This window comes from Nuphar pumila, chromosome 10 (assembly GCF_984573655.1).
Source record: "Nuphar pumila chromosome 10, dmNupPumi1.hap1.1, whole genome shotgun sequence".
In the NCBI taxonomy this organism is placed as follows: Eukaryota; Viridiplantae; Streptophyta; class Magnoliopsida; order Nymphaeales; family Nymphaeaceae; genus Nuphar; species Nuphar pumila.
In genome coordinates, this window is record NC_143258.1 from 112,757,698 (window position 1) to 112,777,157 (window position 19,460).

The 19,460-nt window shown below is 38.8% G+C and overlaps 1 protein-coding gene across 2 annotated transcripts in view; it reads left to right on the forward strand.

Moving 5' to 3' along the window:
* Positions 1-19,460, forward strand: part of JMJD5 (2-oxoglutarate (2OG) and Fe(II)-dependent oxygenase superfamily protein) — a 107,194-nt gene that overhangs the window by 11,047 nt on the left and 76,687 nt on the right. For both annotated transcript variants that reach the window (XM_090019747.1, XM_090019748.1), the window contains exons 2-4: positions 7,955-8,164; positions 15,600-15,734; positions 15,859-16,002. In XM_090019747.1, the coding sequence (XP_089875873.1) occupies positions 7,955-8,164; positions 15,600-15,734; positions 15,859-16,002 (489 nt within the window). The remainder of the gene's footprint in view (positions 1-7,954; positions 8,165-15,599; positions 15,735-15,858; positions 16,003-19,460) is intronic.

Sequence of the window (19,460 nt, forward strand, 5' to 3'; positions counted from 1 at the left end):
GCTAAAAAAAATACTCTAAAAAATGAAGATTTCGTTCTAGCTATATCTAGACCGGGAAACTATATGCGCACTTATAGGCTGCCTCATTTCGGTAGACAAGGCAATGATTATGACAAAAGGAAAGTCATTTGTCATCATTACCAAGTCAATCAAGACACATCCGTATCTATGGCACAACTAATGAAAATTCTTCAACCTCTTCTCAAAGGAGCATCTTCCTCAATTGAAACCCTAACCGGAGCAGTTGTGTAACTCCCCAAAAATCCAGGACTTGTAACTTTTTAGAAAAGTTTAGAAAGCTTTGAAATCATACAATAATCAGAGTTTAAATAATACTTCAACGGAAAATGATATTTTTAAAACCACAAGTCAATGGACCTTGAGCACATTACAGCGTAAACTTTCCTTTTTGTCAAATCCCGCACAACCATTGAAATCAAATGGTTTAGAAACGAAGTTTCAATAATTGAGAATTCGTTTGTTGAAACCAAGAAGAAGCTTACTAAAACAGTTTTATTAACTCACTGTTTAATAAAAGAGAAATTTTGAAACACACTTTATACCCAATTTACCAACATGTCCTCAGGAGCGAAATGTCAGGGAAAGAGCTCTATCTTGACCTCATCACGCCATCGTGCCATCGCAGACTGTATTACCTATCCAAAACCTCCCCATAAAATGAGTCAGTTTCACTAAAAACTGGTAGGTGCACAGACAGGACAATATTGAACATAATTAAGCAGAATAATTTAATATGTCAAGTAGACATGCAATTAAATAGCAATTTAATTTCAACAGATTCACAGAGCAACTATCATGAGCACAATGCTAAAATTATTACAAGCATTTTACTGGCACAAGTAGGCTAACTATTACAAGCAAAACACTGCACAAGAAAGTTAACTAGTACAATACAATACTTCATCAACCACACACACAATTTCATAAGTATTGAACTTGTTACACATTATAACTTTCATATGGGCATAACTCAACAAATTGTGTGATCAGATTTAAATTTATGTTTCGATATTAACTGGCCAGGCGGGTACGCGCAAGGCACGAAACATAGAAACAATCGAGACCAGTCCAGGGGTTTATTATGCTATGTGTTTTAGATAACCCGGATGGCTGACTGAGTCCGCTCCTAAGGGGATGGCCAGTGACCAAGAGAGTAAATCTTCAAAGGCATAGGTGGTCTGTGGATGCATCCAACTGTAAGCTACCATTTGTAGCCCATTTCCCCTAACTCCGATGACTGGGGAATCCGAGTCTTTTGCCCGTAACTGCCATTAAAGGACCTGTCCATCGGAGTTTTGTATCATCCGTCCTCTCTCTTGACGAACCATGTCGAACGAGCACGACGGGGGTTTCTTAACCGCCGCCTCGTTCTACATGCTCTGGTCTTTCGACCCACTCGAGCATCTTGCTTGTGAAGGCGAAACCATCACCATTATGTGTGTTATACGCGCCATTGCACGTTCGAGGTAAACATGGACCCCTCATCCTACTAATCGTAATACACAACGTACATGTTCAAAAGTACAATCACGATGAGAGGGGAGTGGATTTCTCATATGAAATCCCCAACACATCTGCTTTGTAAAAGTACACAGTACAATCATTCAATTTCATATTTCATGATGCAAGGTCATCTTGGATCTCTCGTCCGATCAACAAAGTACTCAACATGTTGTGCATGTCTAAAAGTACGCTATACTGAACCAGGGAGGTCTGTGGGCTTCTCAAAAGGAATACCCAACACACAACTTCATAACGATCCAAAGAATAAAGGAGTGCTCATTTGACACGATTCATCCGTAAAAGCCATAATGCCACATTAAGTCATTCACGCAAGGCACAACACTATCAAACTCGCATCCAGAATTTAGCTTAGTATCGACATGTGACACTAGATTGACAAATAAAGAATGAGTTCTTCAACAGAACCCCACTCATCCATAGGCTCATGCCCCTGATCGGGGTTATTCGAATTGGGTCGCAACTCGAATCGGGGTTATAAAATATTTCTCCCAAGTGTGTGGACCTGGGAGGGCCTATATGTGACTTCGAAATCCGACAGGACTTAAAACTTAACTTTGCAAAAGCTGTGTATTTTGAAGAGCCTTGGGTTTGCAGAAGGAAATCATCTTTAAAAGAACTATAGTGCACAAGTGCAACTTCTAGTGTTTTGAAAACAAGTGATAACAGGATAGGCACAAGACTACATTTATGTAAGTACATATTTACCATGAGTGTGAGCATGTGCAGGTTATAACATGTCAACAAACAACTCTCGACTTGCGATGCCGCACATCGAGGGAAAAGCACATAAGTAATACACGAGGTACCAAAACCATACATTGACCACTTAGATAGGCAAACACATACGGTCATAAGTAACACATGAGACACGAAGTCGTACCTCACTCAAAGGAAACGTGCAGGCAAAAATATATGCCAGCAAATGAGAGCATAGGTATGGCACGAAGTACGAAACCACACCTCAAACTCATAAGCAGCTATGCAAAATAATGATCGAAGAATGAAATTGTACCTCGACCCATGAGCATACAAACATGATAATACGAAATGCAGAAGCAATATAACTCTAAGCATATCTAGCATGACATCTTAATCATTTCAACTTAAATACGTTCATCAATTGCCCTTTGTGCGACTTTACCCTACCTTGGGATGTCGTGCAGCTGCGTACGCCTACGCGTGAGGATAATACGAGGGTTAAGCCGCGGAGCACGATCGGGACCTGTTGTGTAAATATGCAAGAGTGTGAAAAATATTCAATTATGTTAATATAATTAATGGTGCAACGGGGCAAGGGTAGAATTAGGCGACAGGGGACGAGCCCTTGCCGACGGCACTAAGGCGGCAGGGGGCGAGCCCTTGCCGACAGCAGCGAAGCGGCAGGGGGAAAAGCCCCTGCCAACGACAGCGAATCGAAAGGGGGGGCAGCCCCTGCCGATAGCAACGAAGCGGCAGGGGTCGCGCCCCTCCCGACGGTGGCGAATCGGCAGGGGTCGAGCCCCTGCCGATGGCAGCAAAACAGCAGGGGAGGCAACCCCTGCTGTCAGCACCGAAGGGGCAGGGGGCTAGCCCCTGCCGACGAGAGAGGGATCGGGGCGGCAGGAGCCATCAGCCTCCTGCCGACCCCTTCGCAGATCATGGCAGAGGGGAGGGTGACAGGGGCCAAAGGCCCCTGTCGGGCTTGAAAAGAAAGGGCAGGGGCCATCGGCCCCTGCTGGGTTTTAAAAGAAGAAGGCCGGGAGACAGGGGGACGACCGACCTCCTGTCGGTCGCCCGATCTCTCACAGGGAAGAGAAGGAGTAGACAGGGGCCCCGTAGGCCCCCTGTCGGCCTCTGAAGGGTACGCAGAGCGCGACAAGGGTCGTGCGCAGCCTGTCGGCCTCCCTGCGAACCCCTAAGAAGGGGGAAAAAGAGGGAGGTGAAGAGGAGGGCACGGCAGGGGCCACCGGCCTCCTGTCGTGCCTTCCAGCGAGATGAGAGAGAGAGAGAGGTGAGAGATCGGGGCGAGGGGGTGTCGCAGGGGCCATTGGCCGCTGCCGGCACTCCGGCGCACCCCAAAAGAGAGAAGGGGACGACAGGGGCCCTGTAGGCCCCCTGTCGGGTCTCCAAAGGGCAAGGAGGGAGGTGGGAGGGGGAGAAGGAGAAGGTGGAGTGGCGTACCTGGAAGGAGAGGAGGCGAGGTGGCTGGCGGTCGGCGGCGTGCACAGGGAAAGAGGGTGCGTCGATCGGGGTTTCCGGCGAGGTTGTCGCCTGCAGGGAACGAGAAGGGGGGGGGGCATCGATCCTCCCCTCCCGCAACGCTCTTAAAGAGCTCGGGGAGGGGCGACAAAAGGGGAAACCCCGATGGGTTTCCCTTATCGGGTCGAATGCGTGGTGGGGGGTGCGGCGCACAGGGGGGTTTTGTTTTAAACAAAACCTCTCCTGCGTCGGGTTATGAAACCCTAAAGATGACGGGCCCGGGTCGGGTCTGAACCCGACCCGGCCCGGGTCCGATAAAAGTTTTTTTTTTGCGGGTTTTACAAGTTGTTTCATCATTTTCTGATCCCAATAACTTTCCTTGGCTTCTTGACTCTGGTGCTTCCTTTCATATGACCCCAAATAACAATAGTTTGTTTAAATATCATAATAATAACTCAAGTGTGTTAAATGTTTTCACAACCGATGGTACATCTCTTGAAATAATAGGAATAGGAATTTTCGAAAATTTTTAAAACTCCAGAAAATTATTTATCCCCAAAGTTAGATATATTCTCAAATTAAATCTAAATCTTTTATTTGTCTCTCAAATATCTGATTATGGGTCTAACATCTCCTTCTCTTCTCATGGTTGTTGGGTACAGGATCACTAGTTAAGGAAGCTGATTGGGGAAGACCATAGAGAAGGAGGACTCTACTATATGGATTTTTTGGAATTACTCAATAATGCTTTTTGTTATAATGTTTAGGAATTGGATTTGGATTTATGGCACAAAAGACTTGGCCATCCTCATATATCCAAAATCCAAAACTCTTCAAGTTTAGGAAAATTTTGTAATTCTGAAAATTTTGCTTGTAAAGATTGTATTCTTGGTAAAATGAAGAGATTACCATTTCATGATTGAACTTTTGTTTCATTTAGACCACTTGAGTTAATACATTCAGATGTCTACACCGGTTATATCAAAAGGCGGATACACATATTATGTAATTTTTGTTGATGATTTCTCTAGGCATACTTGGATCTACTTCATAAAACATAAATCAGAGTTTTTTTTTTTGTATTTTCAAACATTTCACAAAATGGCTAAAAATAAATTTCAAAATGATTTTTTTAATTTTTTCACCGATTCAGGGAGAAATTTTTTGTTAAAAGAATTTAAAGATTATCTCAATTTACATGGCATCACATATCAAAGATCTTGCTCACACACCACAACAAAATGGTTTGGCCGAACGAAAACACCGACACATTATGGAAACTACTGGGACCTTATTGATAGCAAACCAAATACTAAAAGTGCTTTGGGCTGAAGCATCCGTAACTGCTACCTATCTCATTAACCATCATTTTCTTTGAAAAATAGAACTCCAATTGAAAAACTTGTTCATTTATCTTCTGATTACTCTAGGTTAAGAGTTTTTCGATGCAAATGTTTTGTCTTCACTAACAATAATGATAAACTCTCTTCCTATGCCATTCCTTGTGCTTTTTTAGGTTATGCAGATAACAAAAAAAGCTATAGGTGTTTTGATATTAAAAACGAAAAATTGTATGTATCAAAAAATGTATCCTTCTTGAAAAAAAAGTTTTTTTGATTTTGAAAAGGTCAAGGAAGTAACCAAATATTCCTTTTTGATAAATTTGACTTCGAAATTTGATGGATGTGACTATGAATGTGACCTTGACGATGGTCAAGATATTGTAGATACAGAACATAATGTAATTAATGAAAAGCAAACCCATAGGGACACCAATTGTTTATAATACTCAAGACGTAGGGAATCCAATCTTTCATGTGCATTGAAAAAATATTTGGTCATATAGACTCTCTAAACATTTCGGTAAATTTGTGTCCTACGAATCTTTTTTACCCACATATAAGGCATTTATTTTATTTATACACTCGTATATAGAACCTTCATCCTATACTAAAGCCAAAGAACATATAGAATGTGTAGAAGCCATGAGGACAAAATTAAAAGCCTTAGAAAAAACTAACACTTGAACTATTCAAGATATTCTACAAGGAAAGAAACCTATAAGTTGTAGGTGAGTTTATAAAATTAAAACCAAGAGTTATGAAACTCTTGAAAGATATAAAGCCAGATTAGTGGCCAAGGGGTATTTTCAAGAGTATGGCATAAATTACGAAGAAACTTTTGCTTCAGTTACCAGGATGACCACAGTTAGGACCTTAATAGCCTTAGCCTCAATTAGAAAATGACTTATATTTCAAATGGATGTCAAAAATGGTTTTCTCAATAAAAACCTAGTTATAGAAGTATGTATGAAAGCACCACCTGATATAAGTATTCCTAAGGGTAAAGCTCTTCGTTTAGAAAAAGCTTTTTATGGTCTTAAACCGGCACCAAAAGCTTGGTATGACCGGTTTAGTCATGTTATGCTTGATATTGGATTCAGAACTTGCCTAACTGACACTGCTTTGTTTGTTAAGATTTCTGATGCGGGGATTATTATTCTTCTTGTTTATGTGGATGACATAATCATCACCGGAGGAGACAAACAGGGAGTTGAAAACATTAAAAAACTTCTTAAAAATCATTTTGAAATGACTGATTTAGGTTTATTGAAATATTTTTTAGGAATTAAAGTTGTTTATGCTCCTCGAGATTATTTATTATCTCAATTTAAGTTTGCTTTTGATATTGTTTATAGGCCCGGAATCACAGATGATAAGAAAGTAGATATTCCAGAAGTTGTCAACATCGAAATGAGAATTGATGATAGAAAACCTCTTGACGATCCCACTCCTTACATACAGCTTATTGGTACAATTTTCTATCTCTCTATTATTAGACCTGGTATAGCAAACGCCTTACACACAACTAGTTAATTTCAGCAGACTCATACTTCTGTTCACATGGGAGCATTTTTGCGTATTATTAGATATATTAAGTCTTCCCTTTCACGAGGCTTCTTTTTGTCTGCTTCATCTTCATTAGATTTAATTGTTTATATTGATGCTGACTGGGGAGGTGATCTCAATAACAGGCACTCAACCACTGGTTGTTGTATTTTCTTAGGTGAATCCTTGATTTTGTGGCGGTGCAAAAAGTAGCAAAAGGTCTTTCTTTCGTCAACCGAAGCTGAATACCGAGCCATGACCATCACAATGATGGAGGTAGTCTGGTTCAGAAGACTGCTGGCTGACATGGGAGTAGAAGTGACAAAAGCTTCACGCATGTGCTATGACAATAAGAGTGCAATATACATTATTAGCAACCGAATATTTCATGAACACACCAAACATATTGGAATGGATTGTCACTATGTCAGAGAGGAGTATCTACATGAAACCATTGATTTGCCTTATGTTATATCAGAATACCAATTAACAGATTTCTTCACCAAACCTCTTGCTGCTCCTAGATTTCATTTCCTCTTAAACAAACTTTCGCTCATTGTACCGTAAGTTTGAGGGGGAGTGCTAAAAAGTGTATATACATATAAATATAATTATATATAATATAATTTATATTTTTCTTTTTCTTCTCTTTATTTTATTTTTTTTGTATTTTAGGTTGTCTAGTTCATATTGAACTAGACAAACTAGTCAAAGATTTGACTAGTTTGAATAGCCGTTGGAGCTAGTCCAACGGCTACAAATAAAGCCGTTGGACTAGCTCCAACGACTCTCTTGAAACCCTCTAAAGGCTCTCTCTCAATGTATATAAATAAGGTTAACTCCCTCTCATTGTATCAATGCTTAAGCATTTTATGTGAATGAAATAAAGTTTATTATTTTTCTTTTGAGTTCTCTTATTTGTGCCCTTTTGTGGGTTATGATTACAGTGTCTTTGATAGACACTTGTTGCAAGCATTTGTGCTTTCGTGGAAGATCCTCGTTTCCTTACAGGTTCCTACAAAACCAAGCATGTAGATCACGTGTAGTCAGATTTTGAAAAAGAAAAGAAAAGACAAAAGCACAAGGCACAGGTCTTATGAAGTCTGCACAATTCAGTTATTTAACAATATGCTATTATTAGAGTATTCATGAAATAATGCATTTACTGGCTGGTCTGTTTGAGACTTTCTTTGCAAATTTCTCTTCACATGTTTATATGTTTATTTTCTAATGGATTACATGTATGTCTTTGGCTTTTCCATGTGTCTAGTTTGTGATGTTATCAATAAAAATCCACTGTGGTTTTACTATCTTTGACTAACAAATCCTGTGATTTTCTTAAGGTGCTTCAAGTTCTCCCAGCTAGATCACTTTCTTGCAAGCTAATCAATAAGAGTACTGCCTTGTCCTTGGAAGGATTCTTACGTGATTATTTTCTAACTGGTACTCCTGTTATAATTAGTGGTTGCATAGATCATTGGCCAGCATCAACTAAGTGGAAAGATATGAAGTATCTAAGATCTGTTGCAGGTGACAGGACAGTTCCCGTTGAGGTATTTACTTTCTCTTTGTGGTTGCCATTCTATGCATTGTTTCAGTTTTTCCTTGGTTTCATTGATGCTTCTTGAGAGAATAGTTTTTCATTAGCAGATATTGAAACTAAAGGAATGCTCATGATTAGTAATTTGCATTTTTTAAAATTTTTTGTTTTCATTTTTGAAGCTGAGCTGGGATAGCCCCTAGTGGGATTCAAACAGGAGACACCTCGATTAAGATGGTGCAATTTCATCAATTCAGCATTTCAGCTACTTTGTTTGACCCTGTGAAACTTGTTTATTATGGTTTGCAATAACAATTCCATAAGAACATGATCGAATTTTATATAAATGCTGGCTCCATGATGTACTTATCAAATATCTTGGAATATGTGCCCGCCTTGGGAGTCATGCCCTAGTTGAATAAGAGAAGGAATAGGGAGGGGAATAGCAAAGATAGGGTTCACGTCCTTTTATATGTATTCATTATATTTTTGGCGTACAAAAATGCACTTGGCCTAAATGCAAAATAATAATCACACCCATTCTAACTTGAATGACTATAATACCCTTTACAGCACATGGTTATTCTCAACAGTACTATAGCGAAACTTCATTTACAAGGAAGTTTCTGTTTTTTTTTGTTTCACATCTTTCTTTTTCTTTACTCAGTTGCAAGGGTGCATTCTGTCTATATTTTGCATACAGTCTGTTTTTGTGCCAAGTGCCAACCATTAGTATTTGCTCATTAATGGCTAATACTGATACAACCGACTACGTGTGGTTGGTTCGCGAGCGCACCTAATCTTTGAATTTGAATGCTGATGCAATTTGGATTTTAAATTAGACGAATTCAGCTTCAGTGTATAGGGCCATATATATATATATATATATATATATGCAATTCGATTTGGCCCTATACACCGAATCTGAATTTGCATTCCAAACTGCACCTAATTTAAAATCCAAATCGCTTCTGCATTCGAATTCAAAGTTTAGGTGCATTCGCGAACCAACCACACGTAGTCGGTTGCATCATTTTGGTATCATAGCCAACTTAGGGTTTTCTACCTTAGAGTGATGCGCCAAGTCGAAGAATTGACTAGAAGGTTTAATGACTTTACCCAAGAAAGGGAGCGTCGAAGTGAGCGAGGTGCTCATGGTTCACAGGACGCGTGTAACGACCCCAACTCATACCCAAGAAAAAGTGCGATTTTTTTTTAAATCAATTGCGAAAATCTTTCCAGAGGGCCTTTACAATTCCACCAAAACTAGGAAACTCGACACACCACAAGGGATCTTACACCCCATCTTTCAATCCAAACCCAAACTGAATCAACTTTATTAATTAAGAAATGATAGAGTCATGAGACAAATAAATAAGAACATCAGAGTGCAAAAATAAAAATAAAAAGAAAGAGCCCCGCTGTTCATAGAAGTCTGCCAAACAATCATGTGATCCCCTCGTAGCTCCTCTCATGAGCAAGTCGCTTCACTGGGCATCTGAGGCTGCGAAAAACATAAAAAGTAGGGTGTTAGAAATCCAAAGAATTTTGTGTACGAATTTTTCTAATGAAACAAATAAGTATAAGAAATACAAATAAGATTCATGCAATAATTTAGAGGGATGTAATTATAACAATTTCATAATTTAAGCAATCATTTAAGTAACAAAGAACAAGTGCTAAACAATAGGGAACAACTAATATCAACAGAGAACATTAAATATCATTAAAGACATGTTATCATGCAATAGAGAACACATATTATGCAGTCACTCATACAACACAAGAGAACAAGTAAATATGCATGATCTAATGCATAACAGAAAAATGCATGATGTCAGTGCACATGCATGAATAATTTATTATCTTTAATAAGTTCTCTTATTATATGCATGTCCCTATTAGGATGCACACAATTTAAGTTTCACTTTTTATTATTACCATTGCCTGCGGATACTTAAAACGGGTAAGAATTCTCGAGGTCAAGTAGGGTTCCCAGGATAACTTAGCACACAAGTTGTATTTTATTATTGAATTCCAAACTTAACCTTCGACCGAAACAACCTTCGGAACATTAAACCACCCATCTAATGTCAGAACACCAAGGACTACCCATCCACAAGTACCACTTTTCTTGATATACTAAAACAACAACTGTGTCTACACACCACCACCCGGCAAAGTGGCGGAAACTCCTTAAAATCGTAGTCAGGAGAAAGAACCTCAATATCGGGTTCAAGGTCAACAACAATGCACACGGAGTTTTTATATTCTTTTGGTTTCCTCAAAACCGCAACTCTAAGAGTCCCATACTTTCGACGAGACATCTCAGAATGTGCATTACACTGTTCTTTTTCTTTATGTTATTATTAATAGTTGCTTCATTAATTTACAATTCGGCATGCCAAATTAATATCACAAATTCGCATTCCCAAATGCGAGGCTCGTCACGGGACTACAACCTGTGAAAAAATGCAGAACAATGTAATATAGAAAAACATGACAAATATGATTTTTGTGATGTATAAAAACAAGTAAATGAGCAATCAAAGCTCAGGGCTCACCAGGCCCGCGATGATCCATTGATCATCGGTACATCATATGCAAAAATCGTAACAACCATGATATAAATACAATGACGTCAACATGCACACTCATATATGTCGAATGACAATGTGTATACATTAAACATCCGTATGCATATGTTCACAACATTCATGTGCATGTGCTTATCTGTAATCATTCACATATATGCTTCCATTCATGAGAGCTAAATTTTAAAAATGTAAACATGCATATATCCGCAAACCATACATCATCTCATGTACACATGTACTTGAAGCAAGCTGCATATGACACAATGCTTAAGAATGCCACGTTACTTAAAGCACATGAAACTCATTCATGCATAGTATGTTTCCAAATCCTAAACAAGCCACAACATAAAATACATTCATTTTTTTTATATGAATAGGCCAGCATGAGGATATCCTTGGTATGCAGGCTGGTCCAGTTGACCCCAGCTGGCTACACCTAAACAGGTGCAGCTGCTGCTGCCCACCTTACTCGACAGGGCTGCCTGCATCCGCTGCGTTCAGCAGGGTGCAGCGCCCAGTCTGTCCAGTCATAAGATGGTAGCCGACTGGGGGTTAGCAGACCCTAGCCAGGCTACATAAACCTGCTGTATTTTTTTTTTAAATAGGCCTTAACATGCAGCCGATTGGATCAGGCCCAGCCGACGCTGGTCCGACCAAATCCGGGTCTGGCTGGGGGGGGGGTTGCCAGACCTGCACCAGTCCAACCGAGTGGCTGGACTGGGTCTGACTGGGCCCTGCTAGCCTCCAGAAATCTATTTTGTTATCCACATCAGAAGGTAGGGTTCTCTCAATAGACATTAGTTCACAACCTGATTATGAAAGACATATAGAGATGGTAAGCAATACATGTTACAGACAACTAATCAGAAACAAGGATGTTAGCAATATCATGCTTGAAGAAAAATTTACCAAGCATAAACATTCACAACCTAGACTGGATTCCCAGCTATGTCACAACTCACCACTTAGTTCATTAATCGCATAGATTAGACTGTATGGATGAATTTAGCATGGTCAATTTAGTATCATATTTTCCATTTTAGATGTGAAAAGAACTTTTGATAGTTATACTCTCATGTAATATGAACCATTTATTCTTATCCTTTTTAAGATATGCTTAACGTTTATATATATATATATTTACTTATTTATTTATTTGTTTGGTTTAACCTGCTGCCCAACAGGTCTAGCAGGTCCAGCAGAGACTACGATCTCGAATCTCAGTCTGGCTCAAGTTGGCCAGCCTGTAGACTACTGAAAATTTTCCTTTATGGGTCACTACTCTAAAGACCTAGATGTGGCTCATGGCCTCTCAATAGGAGATGTATTTATATGCCTGGTAACTTGGTCTTGTTCCACTCGGATCAAGCATATACAGCAGTAAAATGAACAACAGGCCCATCGATCCCTTAATGAGCCTAAGCTCAAGTTCGAGCCCAAACCTCATGTGCTCTTTGGTTTCACCTAAACAGACATCATAGTTAGAAAATAAAACCATGCATGGTGTCACGGCAGACTCGGACAGATTATGATCTAAATATTCAGCAATATATATGTCTCCTATGTATTCCTATATAGTTATACATGCACTTGAACATGAGGTATAGGCATAAGCATTCAAACTTAGTATGCTTCCATGCAAGACAACACAAAATCGATCATGTATTCCTTCTTGGCATGCTTACATCAAACGATACGTACCATGTACCATTCATGGAGATCAAATCTAGCATGAAAGAATACATATTAAGCTATTTCTACCATGAATATAATTCTGTTTTAACATGGAACATGTACCGGAATTTTATTTTTGAAACAATGAAAAGAATCAAAACACATCCATGGAAATCGATGTCTACCAAAAGAAACCTCTAAATACGCACATTTACTACCAATAAAAATTCTGTTTTAACATATACAAAATTTTTATTGCATGAAAGAATGAAAATATCAAGAGTACAACCATGGAGGAAGATCCATGCATCATCCTCCATGTGTTTTTGCAAAAACATAGATATAAACACTTTTTCATGGATTTTCATCAAATTATTGCATGAAAATCCAATCTATATTAATTTGTCACTTGATTTAAGAGAGAAAACCCATACCTTGAATATCCAATGAAGAAAAAATAAGGGTTAAGGTTGAAAAACATGGGTGGAGGGCTGGAGCAACTCTCCTCCTCCCTCTCTTTCTCTTTTTCTTTCCTTCTCCCTTTCTTTCTCTTTTTTTTTGACTTTATATAGCCAAGGGGGGTGATGTACGTGATTAGTGCTTGGTCTCTTTTCATCCAAACCGTAAAGTCAGGATTTTGAAGAATCCGATATGAGACAACCCCTTTATCATCCTGTATTTCCTGCGTGATAAATTGAAGCGGGGCTGGAGTTGATCCATCTAGGTGCCCAGAAAGATCTTGGCTTCGTATGAAGGGAATTATTTGCCGTTTCCAGATCAAGAAATTTGAATGATTGAGTTTTTCAGAGACAAGTTGACTCAGAAAGCTAGAGAAAAGACCAGAATGAGTAGAGGACAAATCCATATCTTTCAATTATGGATTGAAAAAGAGGAACTTTCAAATGTCTTTAGCTGGCATCACACACTTCAAATGTCATTTAGCTGGCATAGCATGCAAGGATATTATGACATGCCCGAATGTACCACCTAATGAGAGAGAAATGACATTGAAAGTAACTCGAGAGCTTGAAGCTCAACCTTCTAAGAAGGGGACAATGTATAACTACTTTGGCACTTCAAGTGGGCATGGAAGTACATCTTTAGGTAACATCCCTTTTTCTTTTATTAGTTCATTTCAAGGGACTCAAACAAAACAAAAAACAGTTCCTGGGATTTGTAGAAACCAAAAAAGGAGGACATTGTTTCTCTTATTTTTTATTGTGTTGCAATGAATGATTTTCCCTTTAATTTGCTTCAGTCGGAAGAGTTAAAAAATTTTGTTATTGCCGCTTCAAATCATGGTCTAGGATATTTTCCACCAGGTAGTGAAGTGGCAATAACAAGATTATTTGAGGATGAAAAAAAGAAAATTAGAGCATATGTTGATGAAATGAAATCTAGTCTCAAACCAAATGTATACTTATGTTCAATATTTGAAAAAGTACAACTAAAAATAGACCATATATAAATTTGATAGTGACCTCCCCAAAGGGCACTATATTTTGGAAAGCAAAGAATGTTGAGCGCACTCGTATGCATGCATAATTTGTAGTCGAGTTTCATCGATATCATCTATCTCATAAGTATCATACCAAATCCCATCAATCCAATCATTGCTCATGTTTTTTCTTATCAATGAATAGATTTCTTTGCTTGTATGACTTAGATGTCTCATTGGAATCTGATAATTGAGATTTCGAGTAAGTGTTTACATAATCTTCTTCTACCCAAAGAAATAATTCATCAAAATAATGAGTCACCCATTCCATTTTAGTGGATACATCTACGATCACCAAATGCTCGGGAGTTCCTCCATTGAATCCTTTTTGTTGTTGTTGCAGGATATCTCTTTTGTACACATCTTCTCTTTATTTCCTGAGTCTCTATTGAGTTACAAACAAAGTTAGAAAATATCAAATCTTTGATGATTCCATCGTACATGATTGAGTTGCGAAAACTTTTGGATAGGTATCCTCCACCTAAAACAAATTCTTTCTGATTAAAGAATCATGACACCTCTGTCATGCCAGATGTGTCGAGCTAGACGGATGGAAATCTAGCTCAAATGGTAAATGGATGAATTTTAGGGCATGTTTGCAAAGCTTATGATTTTGTGACTTTGACAGGTTTCAATCACATTTTAGAACTTTCACAAGGGCATTACAAACATGCAAAAAAGCAACCCGTGAATGTGATTCCCATATCTGTTGAAGTCTCAAAACTTGTGAAAGTTTTACACAAGTCTAACCCTGTGTAAAACTTTCACAAGCATTAGATGCTTAGCCGTGAATGTGTTAAAGCAGTGATATGACATGACATGACACATTCTCACATGATAGATTTTCACACAAGTCAAATCCATAGCTTAAAAGCAAACATGAAAAAGTTAATGCCTGAGATTGTGAATCACATAAATCACTTTCTTAGGGACAAAACTTTCACAGTTACAATAACCTGTGATCAAAACAAACATGCCCTTAGTCAAAATATGTCTGTATGGATGAATTTTAGCGTATTTCATATTTGTATTAAGTTTGAGCAGTGACGATAAAGGGGTTATGATTTTGCCTGCCCTATTGTTTCTCTTCTCCTTCGATCTCTTTTTTCTTTTTATCTTTATATTTATCCTCTATCCTGTTATTTAAGATTAACCTTTGTTCCCATGGCAGAAGCATGGTATCAGAGCTTTAGAAGCTCTTGGTAATATCCCTAAATGAACCTTTTACTAGGTATAGTGTTAACTTAGTGAAGATCGTTTGGTCCCTTGGTGTGAATACTTAGAGTCTCCGATCATTGCTGTTATGGGGTTGATTTTACAAGTCGTTTTGCTCCCTCCTTCACTCCATTTGATGAAGACTGTTGTTTGGCTAGAATTATTGAAGCTTCAGTTAATTGCCATTTTCCATTCTTTTGTTTTTAAATAATTATGATAGCATTTTGAATAAAAATGCAATTAGAAGGAGCCATCTCAATAAGTGCACCACTTACCAAGATGTTTATTACTTTGTTCAGCTTCTTTAACCCAATTTCCGCAATTAGACATCAGATATTTTTTTCTCCTAGCATACATGCTCCCGCCTTTCCTAGAGAAAAATGATGCTTCCACAATCAACTTGAAATGACATTCTTTACTTTAAAGTACCCTGCAACTTGAAATGTGGTAATAGTATTTTGTAGGTTGGCGATAATTATCTGGCCCCTGGATGGAAGCAAGAATTACTTACATTCTCTCAGTTTCTTGAAAGGATCCAGTCCAATGGGAATAATTCTAATGGTCCTTCATATCTGGCTCAGCATCCCTTATTTGATCAGGTTTTGGTTGTTTGTTCCTACCTTTCGTTTTTCAGGCTGTTACTTTTTGTCTCTCACACGATTCATCAGTTATAGCATTTAATATTTCCTTTCAAGGAATCAATTATGGTGTTTTATGTGGCAGATTTCTGAACTGCGTGAGGACATAATGATTCCTGACTATTGTACTGCTAGTTGTGGGGAGCTGAAATCTGTTAATGCATGGTTTGGTCCATCTGGAACAGTCACACCACTGCACCATGACCCCCACCATAATCTGTTTGCTCAGGTATATTATGACATACTGGAACTGTATCATGATGGATCCATGCTTGTATCTGTGGTTTCATGCAGTCTTACCTATGTTGTAAAATTTTCTTCTGATAGTGTTTGTGATCCTGATGATTGCAGAGGTTCACCATATTCTTTTATTTTTTTGAAGACAAGATGTTGTTTTCCTTATTAATCTGTTTTTTTTCCTTCTCATTGCAAGGACCTTAGTTGTCAAAAGCGGCGCCTAGGAGACCTAGGTGCCCTAAGGCACAGCCCCACTGCTTGGGCTTATGGGTTTGGGCAGTAGGGCTCTTTTTTCCTGACTAGCTGCTGCCTAGGCTGCAGGGACACATATGTCCTTTTTTTAATTTTGTTCGGCTGAAAACGGATTTGATATGGTCGGATATTCAATCCATGTTTTTATTTTAGATTCAGATTCAGATATGGCCTGAGTCCGACCCATTTTCACCCCTATTAGGGCAAATATAAAGGGGGAAACCCTTTTTGTTCTCTCTCTCTCTCTTTTGAGATGTGGCTGTGAGAAGAAGACCATATATACTTTTTTCCTTCTTTTTTTTCTCTTTTTCATTTCTTCTTTTCTTCTTATTCTTCTTTTCCTTTTTTTTCCACCATCTTCTTCTTCCTCTTCTTTTCTTTTTCCTTCCCTTTTTTTCTTGGTTTTGTTTTCTCCTCATCTTTTTCTCCCTCCACTGACCTCACACCTTCTACCCTCTTCTTTTTCATTTTCTTATTTTTTCCCTTCTTCTTCCCTTTTCTTTTTTTTTCTTGTTTTTTCTGTTAAATTGTATCACTTTTGTATATATATATATTTATATGTATATAAAGAAAGATACATATACATATACATATATATATATATGCATATGTATCTATCATTATATATATATAAATATATATTCTTTCACCTCTATTGTAAAACCCCCAGGGGTATTTTTGTCTTTTTCAGCTTTTATGCATATTCATAATTATGAATATGCTTGTAATTCTTTTTCTTTTCTTTTTTTCCTTTTTCTTTCTTTCTTTCTTTCCTTTTATTTCCTTTAGTTGACTAAGTCAACTTTGGAGGGGGCCCAACACTAGGCGTTGGGCCCCTCCTACGGTTAGATTTCTAACCGTTGGAGGGGCTCCAACGTCTAGTAGGAGCCCGTTCAAGTTTTCTACCTTGTATTATAAATAGAGGTGGAACCCCCCTCATTAGGTATTCAAGCTTGGAGCTTGTTTTCTCCAATTGTTCAATATAGATTCAATATATTTTGCATTTGGCTATTCTTATTATACCTGTTGAGATTAAGAGGTTTTATGGTTAAGTTTTTCTAAACTAGAGGTCATTTGAATTTTTATTTTAATGAGAGACTTATGTGTCCTTTTGGCCTCTCTCTATTTAACATAGAGATTAGCCCTAATCAAGTGAACAAGTTCTCTTATTGTGCAGCCGTCTCTCTCTCTCTCTCTCTCTCTGTTCCAGCGTTCTCAATCTTGGTTCCAACATGGTATCAGAGCCTTGCATATCTCTGGGCAGCTGAAGTTCATCATTGGTGGCGTCTTGAGAACATCAAAGTTGCAGCCGCCGTCAACGCTGTGGACCCAATATCGATCTGGCTTGTCGCAAATCTGAAAGTTGTGATTTTGATTTTGCGCAAATCTGAAAGTTGTTTTTTTTTTCTGATGTGATTCAGATCTAACATCTAATCAGATCTGAGTGCAGTAGTCGTGGGTTGTGTGGTCGTGAAAAGGTCATGTCGCTGATCAGGTCGCAGATCTGATTTTGCAGGGGCATGACTCACATATGTCATTGATCTGAATGGGGTGTGGGCCTGATTGATTGGTAAGGATGGTGTGGGCATAAGATCCACGCAGATTTGTGTAAAGATATGGATCATCGTGATTTGGCAAGCTGGAGCATCAGGCTGATATCTGTGTGTTGAAGTCGTGGCGTTGACGAGGTTGCAGTCGGTAGTGATTCTGAGATTGTCGCATGGTGTGGACCAGATCGGTCTTCTTTGCAGGTGTGTTAAAGATGTTGTGATTAGATTTAATCTGGTGTGGTCGTGAGTTACTGCAGTTAATATCGGTGTGGTGCTGGCGATCAACGGCCTCTGAGTTGTCATGGGTTGCTGTTCATATGGGCTGACGTGGTGATGTTAAGTCAGATCATATTCAGATCTGATAGTTGTTTTTGGTGTAATTGAAGTTGTCTACTGCAGACCAACACCTAGGTTCCCAACTTGATATGCTTGCTCAAATATTGATTTGCTGGAGTATAAGCATCTCAATAGTTTTATGAGATCATCCAGAAAGGGGTGTAGTTGTTTGCATCTTCTGATCATATCTATGGTGGTAGCGAGGATGTCGAACAAGTCTGCAAGTTCCGTCATGAACCAGTCGTATCACAATCTTGATTGACTGCTGTGGTGGAGAGTTGAGTATACCATTGTCAGCTGGAAGTATCGCAGTTTCAGGTATAAACCAAACACATCTGTATCATGTTGGATGTGTGGTATTGATATACTCTCTATAGCAATTCTTTTTGTTGAGGTGGAAGGTTTTGGTCAAGTTCCTTTAAAATTATACTTAAGTGTGGATCTAAACAGGTGGCAATCGTGCATCTCAGATTTCATTGGTAAAATCCAATCGAGATATAGTCGGTTTCATAGCTGGTTGTTGGTGTGCACGTGTGACTGTACCTGTTCATTTTTAACCCATTACTTTTTCTTATGGCTCAAGTGGTTAAATCAGATGCAGATTACTCTAATGATTATGTAACTCTAAGCCGGGCTGAATATAACAAGCTTCTTTCTTTATGCTCATCATCTTCGAAGTCTTCTGTTGCTAAGGTTGCATGCTCGGCAGGTGATGGCCTATCTGGCCAAGGTGGTAGGTGGATCATGGATTCTGGAGCATCCAGACACTTGTGTGGAAATTCGAGTAACTTTTTAAGTTTAAATCCTGTGAGTGATCAAAAAGGGGTAGTTCTTGCTGATGGGAGCTCTTCCCCAATTGTAGGGCAGGGAAACATATCTATTTCCCCTACCCTTCAATTGTCGCATGTTCTTTATGCTCCTTCATTTCCACAAAATTTATTATCTGTCAGTCGAATGACAAAAGAGTTGAATTGTAGGATGATTTTTTATCCTATGGGGTGCACAATTCAGGACTTGCTGACGGGGAAGAGGATTGGTAGCGGCTATGAGGAAGGTGGTCTGTATTATTTACATCAACCAGAGGTTTCGGCCTATTCTGCTGTTTCATCATCCTCGAGTCCTTTATTGTGGCATCATCGTCTGGGTCATCTTCCAGTGCCAAAACTTCGTCGAGTTATTCCTCATATACCTCCCTCAGTTTCCTTTCAATGTGAAACATGTCAATTGGGAAAACATTGCCGAAGCTCTTTTCCCTCTAGTCAAAGTCCATCGAGTCAAAGATTGTTTGACCTTCTTCATGTCGATGTATGGG